Raw genomic sequence first — 19,640 nt, 5'->3', positions numbered from 1 at the left:
ATCTGACGCATGCACAGGTGACGAATCAGTAATAATTCTAACACCGTGACGTCACAGCCAGGCGTGATCTAATCTTATCTATTCAATTATCAATATCTTCAGTGTTATCACGGTGAATAGGAAAAACATGATTCTTGATGTTGTTGGTAAAATCTGTATAAATATGCACAGGCGATGCTTGATAAAATGTCACGCACATATCGGTTAAATAATTGCACTTTATTTGAAGAATCACGTCACCTTAAATAATAAATATACCGGTAAAAACTTTATAAAAAAATCACAAAATTACGTTCAATAAGAGAAGATTCGAATCAAAATGTGATTTGCGCGTACAACCTGTGAATCGTTGCCATGTCATACATAGTCTGATGTTATGTTACGTTACATTGTTTTAGCTATACAAATGTAATTACGTAATGTTGCATTATGTTATTTTAGTCATATTTTCCGACTTTGACAAACGAGAATGAACTGTTGCTATTTTCTTTAGGTAAATATGTTATCATAAATATACATAATATGAAATTTTTATTATCGTAACGGGAGACAGTGGCACACAGTTAAGCGGTGTTCTAGTATTATGTTATTACCGTCATTAAAGACAATGAAACAATTACGCTACGGTCATGTAACATGTTATTACATTATACAGTTACATGAACTTCATGTATTATGTCGTTTGGAGTTCATGTAATGTCATTACAGTAATGGAAGAAAGATACGTGACGTCCTTGTACTTTTAAAATATTATTACTCATTTTCGTCCATTGCGAGATCCCGCGTTATGCGTAATATCGAACGTAAAACAGGACAAACAAAAGTCACGGGTGGCGTCAAAACACTGGATTCGACGAAAGCGATTTCTGCGCTTATTACTGCAGTGTGCCAGGCCGGATAATATGCTATGCAAATATGATGATGGTCAATTTCGAAGACGTAAAGATATCTAAACGCCATATTTCTCCCTGAAAGATGCGTATTTTGATATATAGAAATGAGGAATTACAGTTAAAAATCAAATCATTCGGTTTTTGTGGCAGACGTTCGAACCGCGACTTTCACGCATAACACGAGATCTCGCAGTGAATTATAGTTTGACGTATGCAATGGCACGAACGGGTGTTGTAAAACAGATGTGATTTACTCATTGCAGTTATTGTTATTATTTAATGAATGTATCGTTTTAAAACAAAATGTAACTGTTTGAAGTCAGTTACAGTTCACCTACTCATTTTGTTGATCTTTTAAATTTAATTTAAGTCAACACGCTAGTGACATCTGTCTTTTGGTGGGGGCTTTCTAACACTAACACTAACGATACCCCCAAATAATAACACAAAAGGTGACGGGCATTGACGACAAAACGAAGTAACGAACTCAAATTGTTGTCAGAGGGCGTATTTTACTCGAATAAATTTGGGTCCAGATACATTTCCAGAGTTCCGTGCGACTCTTCTTGGAATCCATTGTTTTCCACTATAGTTGTATATAGTTTGGCGGAAAGCTTCGGCCGACGTGGTTTACTTGGATTGTTGAAATCGACGTGATATAATCCAAATCTCTCGCTGTACCCTGCTGCCCACTCGAAGTTATCCATCAACGACCAGGCTGTGTAACCTTTGACCTTAACTCCATCCAATTTGATGGCTGAAACAAAGAAATAATAATGTTTACAACACTATTATAATACAAAAAAATGAAGATCCAGCCAAATTTCCAAAACGGGTAGCCAAACGATGCGAGGTGTTGTCCAAGCACACGAAGTGGAAGCTGAACTGGGTTATTTTGAGTGTTTTTTTGTTTTTTTTAATGGACGACATACAACTAACAACCAGACAAAAGTGAACTAAACCACCAACTAATGAATGTTATACAGTAACTTTAATAAATAATCCTGGTAATTGTATTTTAACAGATCGGACGATGTTGAAAATAATTGTGTACATGCCATGCACAGCTGTACACACTCATGATCCGCAATCGTGTCAAGAGTACGGCACATTTAATCATAATGATCGGACGACTGGCGTCAGCTATAGAAAGTCACCCCTATATAAGCGGGAACTTAAACCGTTATTGATATACCATTACTAGTGAAACTAAATGTTGTAATAAAGACCATTTATACTACATATGATGTCATACTCAATAATAAAGCACCATCTACGTTTATAATCGGTGTAACGGTTTCTAGAGCATCCTAATTCACAAACTGAATCGTCATATTTTGGCACTTATTTAACGTCATAAAAACGTATAATTTAGTACAGTTGGTCAATAACACAACCTCGTGTTAGATCGCGTGATAATTGGGGCCTAATCGCCGTGACTTACCTTTCAAGACTTCGTTAATATACGACATGTAATACTGTACCCTTCCAGTGTCGTCCAGATTCTCCGGTTCTCTGGCAGAAAACCCATTTTCAGTTATGTAAATATCTGGATCATTGTATTCTTCTTTCAACCATTCCAACAGCCGGCGTATCCCCCACGGCACGCCTTTCAGCCAGCCCGATCCTGAACCAGGCCATTTTTTATTGAACCATTTCTGTACACCGTTGTCTTTCCCCCACCCCGGCGGCACGCTGTTGTCTTCTGGTGCTGGTGCCGTGTACGTCGTCGTGTAGTGATTTAAACCCAGAAAGTCGGAGGTACCCGATATAAACTGTTTCTCTTCTTCGGTAAACTTCGGTAGCCTGGACTCGGTATAGCCTTGCAGACGACTTTTGTTATCGATCCTCGTTTTCATTATTTCTGGGTAGTCACCGTCGACGAAAATCGGATGAGCAAACCAGCCGATGAAGAACTGTAACAATCGATTTGATGCCTCAACATCCACGGGGTTTGTGCGTTTATATGGCTCCGCCCAGTCACAGTTCAACGAAATGCCGACGATGCCGCCCTGTTTAGCGCGAAATTCGTTATCGTATGTATGCCATGCGGCGGCGTGGGCTTTAATCAAATTATGCGCCGCGATGTATGTTTTCATCCCGTCTCCAAGAATACCAGGCGCTTTTACGAAGCTCCCGTAACCCAACTGAGCCACAACCCATGGCTCGTTTAGAGTGATCCAGTTCTTCACGCGATCGCCGAATCGCATGAAGCAGAGCTTAGCAAAGTTATTGAAATCTTGAACAATTGCAACATTCAACCAACCACCATACTTTTTATGCAAATTAAGCGGCAAGTCCCAGTGATATAACGTAACGACTGGCACGATGTTGGCTTCCAGTAATCCGTCGATCAATTCGTTGTAGTACCGAATTCCGGCTTCGTTTATACTATTGACCGTACCGTCTGGTAGAAGTCGAGACCAACTGATTGAAAATCGATAGGCTTTTAGTTTCATCTCCTTCAAAATTTCGATATCATCGCGCCATTTATGGTAGCTATCGCACGCAACGTCGCCCGACTGTCCCCCATAAATAAGAGTTGGATCATGGGAAAACTCATCCCAAATGCTGACACCTTTGCCATCCTCGTTCCAGCCCCCTTCTATCTGATATGCGGAAGTCGCGCTGCTCCACATGAAATCTTCTGGGAAAGTGTCAAAAAGGAACGTATCCCTCTCGGCATCGTTGTAGATATTGGGATATACGTAAAAAGCCGAATCTCCTCCGATGCTGCTTATCGCCATGTAAAACATCCAGACCAACAATAGAACGGCGATTAGCATTACACATAGCGATCGTCGACTGTTACAATGAAACGTGTAACCTCGCGACGTTGCAAAATTGTACATATACGTCCAAGACAAAGCAGGCTGATTGGTCTGACCGTCAGCCATGGTTCCCACAGAAGATCTTGCATAGACCACGCACTACGTCTGGAGTGATGTACAGTGGCGTGGCATCATGATTGCCACTGAATCTCGGCACATATGTTACATTCTATTTTCTAGTATGATCCTCTGGCAGCTGGTGCAACACAATAAACAGTGATGGATGCACCAGCGATCGACACGAACAAAACAATTTCAACAAACAAAAAAGAGCGTTTTTTCAATCATAATCCTCCGTACTGGCCTCATCGGCAATAATTCTGATTGAGCAAATCCACAATCGCGACGAAGATCACAGCAAATATAGATATATGTTTACACCCCTCCCCCATCCACTAATCGTAGACTTATTAGCACGCTATTTGCGAAGCAGTTTGAATCAAGGTTCATCTAAAACTATATAACAGTTATCACAATCTCCTATCAACGTAAACCAATGCCACGTACGACAGACCATGGAAGGTACTAACTAAACCGCTATGGACAGACTAAACGTACGTAATTCTGCAGATAAATATAGAGAACTAAAATAAACTCATTTAAAATAAAAATCCCCACACAGTTTAGTGTGACCTTTATGGAGATACCAGACAGAATAAACGTGCACAATAAAATGGACATAATAACATTTAAAAGCTAAATTTTAATGTGAAAGACGACATTTAATTGAATTTTATTATAAATAAAATGTACAGTACATCTGCGGATGTGGCAATCCCATGCAATGCAAACACTCGCAGCGTGCATATGTAACATCATGATGTCTTTCAAAAATGTAATAAGGTTCCTAACATTTTTTTATTTTTAATATTTTTGTTTGATACTGTGTATTGATAAATACATTAGATTATGATTTATCATAAACTAAAAACGTTGTAACACACAACTAAATATTCCTTCAATGAAACAATTAAATTCTTTACTACGCATGCGCATTGATTAATTTGGTACTATGACAATCACTGCACATATTAGTTTCTTTGTTAATCTAACGCTTGATATTGTGTGTACTGCAAAAGCTTTATTTTCAGTTTACGGTGAATCATAATTCAATTTGGTGAAACAACAAAATTAAAAAATATATGTATTTGTCTATATTTTTCTTTAATAAATCTAAATCATCGGCCATTCACTAAGTCCGGGATTCAGTCTGTGGTCCTTGAACACACGCCAACGAGTCGGTCGTTACTCAATTTCCGGACAGTGATATCTCAGGGCCGCGGGCGACTATAATTATCGTTTCACGATTATTGTTGCCTTCGTCGTTTTTTATCGGCAATTGAACTACCTTGGTATAAATTGTTCTTGTGCATTGTTAATCCCATAATTCTCCTCGACACATGACGTCACACTATTGATTCATAGTTAATCCTATCTACACAAGCAGGTGGACATAATCACGGCTAGCTGCGCGGTAAGTAGTACAAATATCGAAGATGACGTCACCACTGACAGAGAATTTACAAAACCATTGTTATGAACGAGTTGAGAGTAAAATATAGCAGACTCTTTCTTGTACCTTGGTCGATCCTCGTCGTTGAAGTCGACGTAATATAGACCAAATCTCTCGCTGTATCCAGCTGCCCACTCGAAGTTATCCATCAGTGACCATGCACAGTAGCCTATAACGTTTACTTGATCTAATTCAATTGCTAAAATTAAATTAAAATAACAATAAATTTATGGGAAAATAGCTAAATATGCTTGCAAGTGTTGTAACATACGTTCACATCGATTTGAATTATATCATAATATAGAACGATAAATCATATACGAGAAATGGCGATTCGATTGTGACGTCACCTGTTGCTGAACCCAACGCAAAAGCAGTGTCCACGTTGTAAATATTCAAACCGGCACAATTGGAGAATTCCCAGAGAACAATTTACAATATTTTTTTTTTATCAATTTATGAGCTTAGGACATTAGTCAGTTGAGATTGTTATGTAATATTTGTGTTGAATACTTTTTTGCGATGTAATATTGATATATACGTTCTGGGTTATACTCATGAATTACGCGGCCCCTTTCATTAAACACAGATCTTACCTTTCAATACTTCGTCCACGTAAGCCATTATGTAATTCATGCGATTTTGGTCATTTATTAATTCGTTCGCATCACTAGTAGAGTAGCCGTTTTCGGTGATGAATATTTCGGGGTCGTTGTACTCCATTTTAATCCACTCCAACATTCTCCTCATTCCCCACGGTACGGCCTTAAGCCATGGCGACGCTGATCCAGGCCAATTGTGTCTGTACCACTTATCCAGATTAACGTCTTGCTCCCATCCCGGCGTCGCGTCTGCGTCATCCGGCATTTCCGTAGCATACACCGTTGTATAGTGATTAAGTCCAAAGAAGTCAGAAGTTCCCCGGATGAATTCGCTTTCGACCGATGTGAATTCAGGCAGTCTGCTTGAGTCATTCATGCCTTGTATCCGGCTTTTCTCGAGAATTACGGTTTTCATAACCTCTGGGTAGTCACCGTTTACGTAGATCGGGTGAGCAAACCATCCAATCGAGAACTGTAGCATACGGTTCGCAACGAAAGGATCCGCTGCTTCGACCCAGTCAGAGTTCAGAGTGATTCCGATTCTACCCTGTTGGTTGTGCCTGAATTCGTCATCGTAGGTGTGCCATACTTTTGCGTGTGCTTTGATCAAATTGTGTGCTACAATATACGTAGTAAATCCATCATCAGCTATCCCCGGGGCGTGAGCACCACTTCCATAACCCAACTGTGTTATCACCCAGGGTTCGTTGATAGTGATCCACGTTTTCACCCGATCACCAAACCGTTCAAAGCAAAGTCTGGCATATGAGTTAAAATCTCGTATTATCTGCTCATCCATCCACCCGCCGTATTTATCGTGCAGGGCCTGTGGAAGATCCCAATGGTACAAGGTTACAACCGGCGTGATACCTGCTTCTAACAGAGCATTAATCAAGCGGTTATAATAAGCGATACCAGCCTCGTTAACCACAGATAGCGTACCGTCGGGCATTATCCTCGGCCAACTGATTGAAAAGCGGTAAACCTGTACTCCAAGATACTCCAACATCTCTATATCCTCATGCCACTTGTTGTAGCTATCACATGCGATATCGCCGTTTTCGTTGTTGTAGACGTTACCAGGGCGATGAGTGAACGTGTCCCAAATGCTGTCCCCTTTACCCGAAAAACCATGCACATCACCGGACCCTTCAATTTGGTACGATGACGTAGCTACTCCCCATAAAAAGTCCTCCGGAAACGTACCAATCATAAATAAATCACGTTCCGGATTGTTAAAGACACGTGGATAGACATACGACAACTGTTGATTCTCGGCGTTGACAATATAGCCCATTTGATGATCATTCGTCGACCCGCTCGCCCATAAATAAAAGATTACTAAAGCCAGTGTAATTAAACCTATGCGAAGTAGCATGTTTGGCGACTTCGTCAGTCGACGTAAACGACGACCAGTTGTGGTTAGTTGAAAATCTCCCCACCACAGACGTATTTTTGTCGACGTGCAGCTGTAAGCATGTTTTGAACGTTCAAGACCTTTATGATAATATTCCTTCATTTTCTCAAAAAGATCACTACATCGCATTTTCACCATGGGCAAGTAGACCTCCGTTATTCTGGTCTTGATCGACATCGCGCTGGTGTCGACAGAAACCGCACTTCCTACTGTTTCGGATTCGCTTTTCATCATTTTGTTCCCGGATGAAAACACGTCAATGTTCGTTCAGAGTGATCAAGTACGCTGTCCAGTAGTATGGGTGAGACTACGCTGCGCAAGTCTGACCCTACTCGTGCACAATAACATATCTGAATATAAAGAATATGAATATTGCTTTAATTGTTATGCAAATGTTCAAAACAGGTAATCCGACCGGCTGCCGCCATACATGATGAGAACATCAGCTGTGCCGTGACTGACCCACTGATGTGTTTTTTTTAACTACACCACCGCGCACTGATTTGTACAATTTTCAAACCGCCTTGCAGAACGATAAAATGCTACCATACGACAAACGCCGGGTTTCTTCTATTGCGCAATAAATCTAGGACATAAAGAGTTAATCTCATTATACGTGGTTGTGTACGAAGCCCTCGCGGGATCTGTACAAGATTACGGATCTACTCTTCGAGCACTCTAATTACACGACTAGTCAAAATGGCCTCTGCGATGCAAGTCGATGCAACTGCCGCAACCTTTTCTAAATAAACTAGACTAGATACAGTTCTATTACGCTGTGTTGTAAGTACGAAATTTGTAAATCCACATGTGTTTGAACATGCCGACATGTTGCAATGTCACCTGGTGTTTTTTGCATGATTCAGTAAGTCGAGTGATAGTCACTAAGAATTTCTCTAAATATGAATGTTTACTACATCACGACATATACAATGTTTCCATTCAACAAAACTATTAGCAGCAGCATCCCATCACGAGATTTGATGAAACTCATCGACGTAGATTAAATTTATAAAATGGCCAACTGGCAGCCATCTTGAAACGGATCAGCGAAATGAATGCATGTATACGTGACATGGTGCATTAATCACAAATGGAGTTTGAATGTGATCATTCCATGTTTTCTAAAACACGGGTACACATGAACAAATGCACTGAGACGATTCTGTAATGACATGACGAGAGTTTAATAGTATAAAACAACAAACTAAAATAAGTCAGCCTATTTGAATCTGAACCTGAACAAATGTGTATGTTAATATGTGTGGTATAATGTAGTGGTGAATGTATGTACCAAGTTTGTATGATGGGGGTTCATGTATAACCCAGACCCGGGATATGGATTTTGATGCATTTATAACATTAAAATGGCCGTCATTCGGCCATCATAACGAATGCATGTGTGGTATGGTGTATGTCTAATGTATGAATGTAATATAATGGAAAGGCATGCTGAAATAAGAGATATGGCTCTTGAACACCATTCGTTAAAACTAAATAGACGCAGCCAAGTGGGTCATCTGAAAAACATGCATCAAGATCCTATAATGTCCAATGCATGTACCAAATTTGAATGTAACCCATCCATACGACCGAGATTTGGTTCCGAGATGGCGAAAATGATTTTGATGAATGGCCATCTTGTACCGGATCGTGACACGAATGTCCAGGCATTTCATAAATACAGATGGGGGACGCACGCACGCATGGAGGTCAATCCACAAACTATTACTAATTAGTCGGATAATTTAATAATTTAATTATCTTTTTTATTTTCCGAATCGATCACTGACAATGTGTTTTACATGGTTTGTTATTTTATAACACGTGAATGTAAATACACATATTGTCATGGTCGAGTAATAGTCATAATCACCCGTAAATATACAGCGAGATATACACGCACATACGAACAGGTGGTCCAGACGATGAACTTTCACTCTCACAAATGGCATGAGTCGAAGCATTTATACAAGACATTATTTGATTTGTTGACAGAACCTTTCAATATACAAGCTGCTTTCTGATTGGCTTCCGGTGTTAGGATTGTGTAGCCAATCAGGCACAGCTTTACAAGACACTCCTTGACTTATAAATGGCACTGGTAAAACATGCTTGACAGATAAAGTAGCGTTAGTCATTTGACTGTGAACGTGAACGTTGCCATGGTTATTACTACGAAGTTCGTAGTATCACAAGGGTCAGCTTTTTAATTGTTGCATCTTGATCATCGTGTAATGTACGATCTCAGCTACACAAGAATTAGTGGGAAAGTTTCTTAGTATACAATGAGTATATAATTCCATTAACACTCGTGGTTACAACAGTGATGTCATCGTTTTGTCATCATGATTATATGAATATCGTCACTTCTATAAACTTCATCTTGCCGGTCTAATCCAATCTTCCCAATTTCAAATTCTTTTTCAATTAGCTAAACAATACAAAATAAAATTAGTGAAACATATTAAGTTACATAGTAAAAATATTCTTTTTTTATATCTAAATGCTTCAACTAATCAATATCAGACATTTGGATTGTATCACTACCCAGGAGGTTACATTCGGAAGAGGTTAACAGCTTATGTTACGCAACAGCTGGTGCGTTAAAGGTTCTGGACTACTACTTTCCCCACTACAGTGTTGACAAATATACTATAGGTTTCTAGTGCCCGTGTCCAACTACATCAACAGCTTGTAAACTCGTTCGCAGTTGCTTCATACCGCTCACGTTCTCAGCCTCGTGTATACACATAACTTAGCCAAATGAATGCATTTTTTTTCAGGATTTCGCAGTTATTTTCAGGATTTATATTTACTTATCACGCAGTGGTTTCAAAATATGGATATTTGAGGACGATTTTTAATAAGTATTGTACGACTGGCTACGAACGAGACAGCATTATGATATTGTATGACGTCGTAATTGGACAAAAATACCACGTGATACTGAATCCCGCAAACCGCCTATTAGGGTAATGAGACGTCAGACATGATTAATATACATGTTTTTATCAATAGAAATCGGGAAATATGTAAAGTATAATAATTAGAATGACACAACGATCTTTCGCCATGTTAAACTAGGTGATTTATGCATATAAATGAATACACAGCATTTTCCATACTACTGACCGGTTGTGGAATTCTCTACCAATTCTCTAAGTTAGTGTGATGCATAGTACTGTATTTCATACCCACAGGTGCATATTCGCTAACCTTTTAATAAAGGCTACCAACATTGCGAAATAAAAGCACAAATGATAACAGCCAAGCATGTGCTTTTTGTGTTCCAAGATTAATTCATGAAAAAATAGATTATTCAATCTTCTTTGTCATTTTGAGATTGATGCACAATGCATTGTGTGGTTTGTTTAGATAGCTGTGTAAATGATCTATTGCATCAATACTTTTTTATTAGTACAGTGCGTGTACTCACATCAAAAAACCGTTTCTGTAATACTGGTTTGTTGTCTGTTGTTCTTTCTTCAAACGACATGAGGACTTTCGTGTCTCGGTTGCTTATATTGCAAATCGTCTCTACAAGAGGTTCTATAGACTGAACAGATATTAAGTTACTAGACTTGCTTGCAGCCTGTTGCGATTCCGATGAAAAATTCTTGAAAAATAAATATAAATTGCGTAAACGTGGGGTGAACGCGAAAGTCATGTGACCGCAAAATCCCAACAGACTTGCCATCAGTGTAAGCGCCCTCACATTACCGGCCAGATTCGGGCTTGTAAAATTGCATATACGTCATACGATGGATGGAGCAGCCGAGCCACGGATCATAACAATAAACTTGTTTCCGTGGTCTCAGTTGATATGTTAATTCAATCATTACAGGCCCGAATGTTGGGATTTCGCGGTCACATGAATTTCGCCTTCACCCCTCGTTTACGCAATTTATATTTATTTTTCAAGAATTTTTCATCAGAATCGCAACAGACTGCAAGCAAGACTACAAGTTTTCATATATAACATAAATTGTTATCTCAAATATTCTGAAATAGGAATCCTGGTAACATTATATTGAGTATAATGGTATATTGAGATTTGATATGTCTAAATTGATGTATTTTCAGAATAAAGTTGACCTTACCTCTTCATAATATATGCAGTCAGATATTAATATTAGATCAGGTGGCATTGCAGTAAATTCGCTCAAACCATTGCCTCCCCTAGAAGAAGAAGTACATCTTTGAGTTATTTCACCAGATGCAGTTACACAATAAAAATGTAATAGTATAATACATATTAGAAGCCTGCTTCTGGTGGGACCACAGAAAAACTTCGATTAAACAAATCTAGTATGTGGCTTAGTGCATGCACGTCTGATGCAAAATGTCTAACATGACTTTTTTGAAACAGGGGCGGCGGCGGCACCTCGAAAAAAATGCGAGACCGTGGTGAGGGATGATGAGCGAGGGATGACACCCCATGCAAAATTTCGTGCCGCCGTCTGTGAAATTAAAATAAATTATTTATAGGGTTCAATCTTTTAAAATGTCCACATAAATCAAACTTTATCGTTTTTGTAAGAAGCAAACTGGACGCATTGTTTTTTTCCCTATGTGTCTACTTGTAAAACATCATCATGAAGTGATAGTTGCATACTGGAATCTGGTTGTCATCTTTTTTTTTTTATATTGACAATTATGTACTAGTAATAGCGAATGCTTCCTGGGAACTGCACGTTTCCATTACAGAGGGTCAATTTTGCTACTCTCGGGTCAGAGGCATGATTGTTCTGTCAGACTCTTTGACATAATATGAATAACAGCTGGGCAGCATCCGTAAAGGCAATGCACTGAAAAACAAAAGCTGGTAAAAATTCACAAAATAAGTATTACTGAAATTACAATTATTCATTCATGTACACCTACCATTCAAGCACCTTTGCCTCTATGTTGCCTTTCATTAGCTTTTTATTAGTGGTGATATTTAATTGCAGCAGAGAAACAAACTGTGGTAAATCTGTTAGAGCAACATTTCCACTATAAATGAAAGAGTGTCAAAACTTGGTGATAATGCAATATAAATCTCAGCTGGATACGTCAGTTCTATTTTTAGTAAATCAATAAACCACTCAGCTGCGCTCGCTCGCCAGGCATTGCCTGCAATCTGCATTGCCTGCTACATGTTATTCAACTAAACTTTAAGAGTCGAACACTCGATTTGTGCGGACGACTCGGAGATGGGGGTGTTGCTGGCCAAGTTGCGAGTCCTTTTCTGTTGAGGACAAGTTTCAATACTGCTCAGGACTATAATGGCTGTTTTATCAACGTCGAATAACAGCCCCGAGTTTCTACATCATTAACTTACCCTAAGGCAGCAGCTGTGATGCCAACAATACCTGTCCCAGCACCTAATTCCACCACTTTCTTCCTCTTCATAACGCCAAATGTGTCGATGAAGTCATCTGTTTGTATATACGATGCCAATACGAGTGCTGCGTCCCAAACAACGCAACCGACATCTCCGATCTCGTACTGGTTAATTTCTAAAACAGAGGCATTTTTCAATTCAAATTCTCGAACAAAACAATCAGGCATTTTTTCCATGGGCGCAGCCATCTTGTATTAGGACGCCCTCGCAGTTGATAGATTGAGTAGTCGTTTGTTTTTATTCACTGAGCACATTTCGAGTACGCTAATAAGGGATTGGTCAGTTACTTCGGCCCGGGCCTAGGGGGGTCGGTGGATCAGTAGGGGGGTTACCCTGTTTTTGATTTTGCGAATGAGGGGGGGGGTCACCCTGTTTTTGATATCATGAATAGGGGGTCACCATGTTTTCCAGAATCCACACACGCGCTTATGCATATATTTTTTAAAATTTTATTTCAGAACAAAAGATAAAAACGTTAATCGTACAAATGTGTTCTTATTTATAACTATTACCTATATTGCCTATAAATTTGTTGATGCAAAAAATGTTATAGGCTAAATATTTTGGGGTTGAAATTACCAAATAACTAACAGATTATGCAATGCGGCTTGAACCCCAATTATACAGTTAAGTTTTAAACACATCCCAAGTCTATTTGCTGCTGATATCAGATTATTTTATTTAAAGTCTGACGTCACCAATGTATAAGACATTTACTGGATTTATCCAATTATAACAAGAGACGGAAAGACAACACAGCAATTAGTACAAAAAGCAGTGACAGTTTTTGTTCAGCAAATCAAAAAAGTTAAATTTGTGAAAATGCTGATATATAAATTAAAATAAATGATGAAAAAATAAATAGTTTTTCTTTTGTTTTTTTTTTCACTTTTAAATAATGCATATTTTCCTCTGTAAAATACCAAATCCAACACAAATTTAAGCAAAAATCAAAGTTTCCTTTGTTTTTATAAGCACAGACTGTGCTTCGGGTGTAAAAGCATTCCTGGTCTATAAGATATGAAAGATATTTTAAATCCAAATTAGTTTTCAAAGAGTTCAAACCGCCTAGATTCAAATCTTTTCCTATCTTATAAGGGCGATTATCAAGTGAGTACTCCACAGCTTTGCTTTTATTTACTATCTTTAGCAGCATAAATTTCCCTCCTTTCTGCAGCCTTTTCTGTAGTCGTTTTTTGGCTTTATGCTTCCCCTCCCTTCCTAAGGTCTATTAAATGCAAACACTAAAAATTATGGCAAACCATATTTTTACTGCACATATAATACATTTTGTAATCATGTCAGAGCCAAAACTGTTAATGTTTGTTTTTCAGGGGGGTCAGCATGTTTTAAAATATAATGTTGGGGGTGGGTCACCCACTTTTTTTTTAATTTGATAGGGGGTGGGTCAACTGAGATTTACAGCTGGCAAAATGGAATCTGCCGACCCCCCGTAGGCCGAAGTAACTGATCGACCAATCCCTAAAGCTGTATATTTTTTATTTCGTGTTTCAAATACAAGCTAAATGGTTGTTTTAATTTTCAAAATTATTTATTAAATGGTTTGAGACATTTCGGTGCAAAACACGCTCGTTATATTCCGTCCATCCAAATACAACAATGACCGCTACTGAACGTGAAACCACGTGATGCAACATCCTGCCGACCAGTATCATAAGTCAACGTACTCAACGGGGCAATAACTACTAGTAATTGTGTGCTAAACGAAGCTGTACAATAACATTCTATGTAGTTGTGTACTTTCAATTACGAACATCTTCCTTAAATGGCGACGGATGTGGAACACATTTTGAGAAACATGATTTTCTTATGTGGTGTTGTAAACTGTTGAATCTTTCTCGTCGACTTCCATTCAATTTAAGGTGACGGAATCGCATTAACCTGAGTTCAATTCAATCTTTATTTTCTTTTAATTGCCATATTTGATTTTTTGGTTTTGATTGCCGTTTTTCACATATCATATCTCTGTCGTAGTTAAGACCGATAATTGATAAATGTGTTTTTTTTCTGAGAACAGTTTCGTTACTAAACAGACACATTTTTATTCTTCGTAAACAACTATGCATTTTAGCCTTCGCAAGTCATCATTTGGTAATACAATTTGCAAGTAATCGGATTCCATTGCATCAGCTATCATCAGGACAAAAAAAGTACTCATTTTGATTCTGTATAGTTGGCATCTACTTTGAAACCGAACGAAATATCAATGTTTATCAACACAAATATGGCACATGCGCAGCGCGACGACTACCGCGCTTTAATTCAAAAACACCAAACAGTGACTGAAACAAGTGACTTGTAGAATGCTGTGTGGGTAATATTTTTATATTGATTTCTGTTGCATTTGCAGCAAATAGTTACCAAACAATGAGAAATCTATAGGATTGAATATACCTCTCGGCTGGCTTCACATGCATAGTTCAAGACTGCCTAACCGGTGCTTATACAAGGATTTAATGACAGCACCTAGACGGTCTGTGGTTACAGTTTCATGGTCAGAGTAATCGCAAAATTGATATTACAATAGAAAATGATGAAAGACTGGCAGTCCGTCCCATGCAATTAATAGCAAGTGAAATTCCTGGGATTGAAACATGTATTTTAAAGTCACTGATGTAGGCAATGAATGATAACTTCAAGTTGGCATGAAGACGAGGTAGTTTATTTAATCAGTGCTGAACTAGAGGCTGAAATTATAATTAGGTGCGTTGTCATATAATTTGTTTATTTCAATTCCTTCTGAAGTCAAATAAAATGCACTGGTGAAACCGTGAGTGAAAGGGGGTATAGTTTACATTGCGTATGAAGTGGTAGGGTCGGGCGTCACATAATTTGTTCATTTCCAACTCTAGGATGTCACTTAATTTATTTTCGCTGAAACGTTTTCAAATATTACATGTGAATCCGATTTTCCCCGTGCTGTGTCTCAATAGAGTATGAGGTAAATGACATTTTCACTGGAATTTATTTTAGGGGAAAAACGTTTTCAGTAAAAATGAAGTATACCACATTATTACATATGTACTGCAGTTTATTTTGATTCGTCTATGAAATCGGTATTTCCACACCCCATATGCAAACAGTAGTCCTTTCAAGAGTAGCGTTTTCGAAACATAGCAGAAATAAACAATATTTAGAAGTGCGATATTTTACCCTTGGGGTACATGAATATATATGAGTGAAATGACATTTGAACAACAGTAATGGCAGTCACTTATTTTGACTAAAACTAATTTGCATATCACCCATGCAATAATGTTTTCGGTATTTTCACGGTCAATATGCTAATGAACGTGGTATTGGTGATCCGCTCCACTAGGATTGCCCCTCAAATCATGTGTGTGCTCAAACATGACAGGTAGGTCACACCTTTACCCTAGTAGTTGTTTTGGATAGCTTCGAGCTAAATGTATCTCCTACAAATTTAGGATACAACATCTCAGACAGACATAGCTCATTGTACTCGGCTTGAGTGTGGGCACAATGATACTGTTTGAATTTTTGATATCTTTTTTCATCAATGAGAAAGTTGACCCCAAATTTAGAGTAACTGTTCACCAGGTATGGCTTTTTAACTAACTCTTCTGTGATTTTTTTTTGGCTTGGCTGATTTTGTTCATACTTGACATGTAGGCCTAATTGGAAAAACAATCCTGACCCGCCACTACCATGGCAACAGCCAAAATCTGTTTTTTTTTTAATACTTTCGTCCCAAATTTATTACCTCCTACCAGTCTTGTAATAGCAGTGTTCAAATGATCGTGCCTTTTATTTTGGCTACGTTGCGCACTGGTAAGATATCACCGGCGCCGACATTGTTACACTGTATCAATAGGGGATTTCAGGGGAAATTATACTCATACATGGTGACATTGGAAAGAAATCCACTAGAACAATACAATGCATCTTATTTGATGAAAATCAGGTAATCGTTCTCGAGATATGGTACTTTGTAGCTTCAATCAGCATCTCTTAATTTTGGAAAAAGGATGACACAACAAAGCACTACTGAATAGTAAAGACAACGGCGCCATTTTGGATGATTAAGCACTAATTATTTAATTGGAGCTGAACTTGAACTGCCATATCTTTCCCCTTTTTATTGAATTTTCACCAAATTTTCAACAAATGAACTTTATATCAATGTTTATCTAATGTCATTAGAGGGCAATATATAGACCATATGTTACCATGGAAACAGGCCATATTCAAATTTCATTTTAAATCATCTGTCAGTGTCAATAATGATAAACAAGTTTTACTTTCGTTTATGTTGCTTTGTTTTTATTCTTATACAAATGCATTGAAAACGCCCTCATCGACCGGCTATGCGTTCTACCAAGCTTTGCTTATTTTTACGCTATAATAATACTTTTGAAACAAAAAGCATTGACACGAATAAACAAATCTAAGATATAACATTATAGCATAATATACAGCTTATTTTTTGGCAACTTAGAAAAGAAGTATGCATGGAAAACATAACTGGGAACTGCCTGGAAAATTTAAAAAATCTCCGTGCCTGATCGATCCATTTTTATGCCAAAATAACCAATGAATCATCTCAATTCTACAGCTGTGAATGCTCTAACATGGACAATTCGTTTTACTTTGCATTTATGCTTCATTTTCGAAATGTTAAAAACAAAATAAACGTATTTTGCCGTATAAAAAGTGAAGGAGTGAAACATTCTCTTCGTACATGAAAATGGAGTCCATGTAAACAAAGTACCGGGTTGGAGGTACCACTTTTAAAATGGGCTTATCGCACTCTTTAAATTTATGTCACATTCACAAAACCTAGATTTTTGTCTATTAATATATATATTTTTTCAAATTATGAGTGAAAGATATGCCAGAAAGTTGTAAGTCGATACGAAAATTGCCGTTTAACTTTTGTTTTTATTGCCGTTTCGCCAATTTTCGGCAGATTCTTACCTATCACCTCTCATTCTATAACTGTCATCCCCTACTTGATTTCTGTGGCATTTTCAAAATCGTACGGTCCATTCCAACGCGGGGAAAACGCAGCAAACTTTTCTGGATTTAGAACACCGGGTTAAATTTGAAGGTCACGCTCGCATTCGCGGCGCTTGCCAGGATTTTCAAATGTTTCAATTTTTATTCTTCCGTGTTGTCAAAACGGCTTCTCGCAATGGGTTGCAATTTTCAGAAAATAACCATAAGATATAATGCTAGAATTCATGGTCATTTTTTTTTTTTTTGCTTTTAGTTTTGCTCACGTATTTTGTAGTTTTTGAAAGGGTAGCTGCCCACACCCACTTCTTCCGATGTCATTAACCAAGTGACCGAAATCCCTAATATTAGCTGTACACTACATGGAATACTACGATTGAGAGAACTTGATGTATGTTGAATGAGCTTTATCATAGACCATCAACATCAAAGTACCAGGAGGTTTCTGCTGGTGAAGTTGCGGCGTTACCCAGTTCCAAATAAAGATACCAACGCCAAATGAGCGACATTTTTACCGGGAATCAAGATTCATTCAATCCACAGCTAACAAACAACATCACAAGCAAAGTTGTAGCGTGCAGCTCATCAACGACGCTGTCGACGAAAGTCATTCCGTCCGTGGAGTACCGCAGTTGTGACGGCATGTTTGCCAATGCACAATTCTGTGGAGGAACTTTTAACTTAAATTAGACTACGTATGACTGATTCGAAACATTCTATCGAGATCGGACGGTGCCCTATCGTACCAATCCTTCTCCATTGTATTCAAACGAACCACGTGGTGTGCTGTTACATTCTCCTTCAAACCCGGGATTCAACCATTAGGGGCGTTTTAATAAAAAAAAAACATCGCAAATCATGCAAATATAGCATTTTAAAACAAGTATACTAAAAAAGAAATGCTCAGCTATGCAAAAGAAGGATAGATACTTTTCAGTATACACATTTCTGTTTATACAATCCTTCACATATTCTACTCCCAATTATTCCTGCGTAAAATGGAATAGCCTCTTTCCATGTTGACATTCTGAGTAAAATCACGTGATAGGCTGTTACAATTCGCTGTTACATATTTATTCGCCGGTCTGGAAAATATGTTTAATTAGCTCTCATTCAAGCGACAATGCATATTTCCCAGTGGGAGTGAACCTAGTTCGAATCTGCCATTAAAAAATAGGGGTGTTTACAGCAAAAAACGAATAATCCTTGAGTGCACATAATACACTGAATTTTATAACAAATCTTGCATTAGTTACAGCAGCAGAATACCACAGAAATATCAGACAAAACATGAAAACACTATATATTGTATTTTGGCCTGAACCCTCTCTATTGCAATTCCAGGAATTACCCCCATATGTGCAACCATTTTCCACCTTGGTATCACCCAACCCTGAAAACAAATTCTTAATACCACGCTGAAGCGTTTGGTAACAATTGTCACAAGAGAGCGCGACCCGGGCAACGAGGTGCTTGTCACTGTAGCAGATCGATGCATGCACTATATATTTAGAGTATGATGAGATATGCCTTAGTGGGGTAGATAATAATGTTATCACCGTTTTTAGTAGGAATTGATAACAAAACGAGACAAGGGCTGATAATACATTCCACCTGGCGATAGTGCGTGGACCTCCAGCGTGGGCCTGGCACCTTAATTACATGTTTTGTAGAAATGTAAAGCATTAACACAATCTTGAAAACAATTATTAACCATAACTGGTTCCGCCCATTGTAGTTTATATATATATATACATTTGTCATTTTTGTCAACAGTAGGCTCAATTGCAGGTTTTTTTGTATCCACTTCATTACTCGATCCAACCGCGTGATGGCATTCGACATGCTGAGCACATACATCGGAAGTATACACCAACATCATGGTTCCAGGGGCAAACTAGAACAAAAACATAGTTGTCTCTCTCGTGAAAATCAGAACCTGGTACGGATGCATGCTCTGGGTGCATGGTACATTAACCCAGTAATTTAGGGACGCT

The 19,640-nt window shown here is 38.3% G+C and overlaps 3 protein-coding genes across 5 annotated transcripts; all 3 read right to left on the bottom strand.

Moving 5' to 3' along the window:
• Positions 1-200: 200 nt before the first annotated feature.
• On the bottom strand, positions 201-4,276 carry LOC144353429 (cytosolic beta-glucosidase-like). Its single transcript, XM_078010023.2, has 2 exons — positions 2,338-4,276; positions 201-1,650 (listed from the first exon to the last, which is right to left on the bottom strand). Exons 1-2 carry the CDS (start codon positions 3,788-3,790, stop codon positions 1,406-1,408), a joined length of 1,698 nt encoding a protein of 565 aa, XP_077866149.1. The 5' UTR covers positions 3,791-4,276; the 3' UTR covers positions 201-1,405.
• A 131-nt stretch (positions 4,277-4,407) lies between these two features.
• On the bottom strand, positions 4,408-7,592 carry LOC102803926 (cytosolic beta-glucosidase-like). 2 transcript variants are annotated; one of them, XM_006817558.3, is made up of 2 exons: positions 5,834-7,592; positions 4,408-5,436 (listed from the first exon to the last, which is right to left on the bottom strand). In XM_006817558.3, exons 1-2 carry the CDS (start codon positions 7,488-7,490, stop codon positions 5,156-5,158), a joined length of 1,938 nt encoding a protein of 645 aa, XP_006817621.3. In that variant the 5' UTR covers positions 7,491-7,592; the 3' UTR covers positions 4,408-5,155. The 2 variants fall into 2 exon arrangements, with proteins under 2 accessions (XP_006817621.3, XP_085347461.1); XM_085491335.1 differs by having other exon boundaries at positions 4,408-5,406.
• Positions 7,593-8,419: 827 nt separating this feature from the next.
• Positions 8,420-12,847, bottom strand: LOC102804050 (protein N-lysine methyltransferase METTL21D-like). 2 transcript variants are annotated; one of them, XM_085491346.1, is made up of 5 exons: positions 12,583-12,847; positions 12,144-12,254; positions 11,360-11,438; positions 10,696-10,815; positions 8,420-9,690 (listed from the first exon to the last, which is right to left on the bottom strand). In XM_085491346.1, the coding sequence occupies exons 1-5, from the start codon at positions 12,831-12,833 to the stop codon at positions 9,589-9,591; spliced, it is 663 nt and encodes a 220-aa protein (XP_085347472.1). In that variant the 5' UTR covers positions 12,834-12,847; the 3' UTR covers positions 8,420-9,588. The 2 variants fall into 2 exon arrangements, with proteins under 2 accessions (XP_085347472.1, XP_085347481.1); XM_085491355.1 differs by lacking the exon at positions 12,144-12,254.
• Positions 12,848-19,640: the final 6,793 nt, after the last annotated feature.

The sequence above is a fragment of the Saccoglossus kowalevskii genome, chromosome 2 (assembly GCF_978046115.1).
Source record: "Saccoglossus kowalevskii chromosome 2, keSacKowa6.1, whole genome shotgun sequence".
NCBI lineage: Eukaryota > Metazoa > Hemichordata > Enteropneusta > Harrimaniidae > Saccoglossus > Saccoglossus kowalevskii.
The sequence above is the reverse complement of the archived record's forward strand: the minus strand, read 5'-3'. Positions and strand labels throughout refer to the sequence as shown.

Bases quoted from the DNA above. Each gene is read 5' to 3' on its own strand.
- LOC144353429 (XM_078010023.2), bottom strand. From the start codon at position 3,790: ATGGCTGACGGTCAGACCAATCAGCCTGCTTTGTCTTGGACGTATATG. The intron at 1,651-2,337 runs GTAAGTCACGGC...TCTTTGTTTCAG, and splicing joins TATTAACGAAGTCTTGAAAG to CCATCAAATTGGATGGAGTT.
- LOC102803926 (XM_006817558.3), bottom strand. From the start codon at position 7,490: ATGATGAAAAGCGAATCCGAAACAGTAGGAAGTGCGGTTTCTGTCGAC. The intron at 5,437-5,833 runs GTAAGATCTGTG...ATTTAATTTTAG, and splicing joins CGTGGACGAAGTATTGAAAG to CAATTGAATTAGATCAAGTA.
- LOC102804050 (XM_085491346.1), bottom strand. From the start codon at position 12,833: ATGGCTGCGCCCATGGAAAAAATGCCTGATTGTTTTGTTCGAGAATTT. The intron at 12,255-12,582 runs GTAAGTTAATGA...TTTCATTTATAG, and splicing joins ATCACAGCTGCTGCCTTAGG to TGGAAATGTTGCTCTAACAG. The intron at 11,439-12,143 runs GTAGGTGTACAT...TTCTTCTTCTAG, and splicing joins GAGGCAAAGGTGCTTGAATG to GGGAGGCAATGGTTTGAGCG.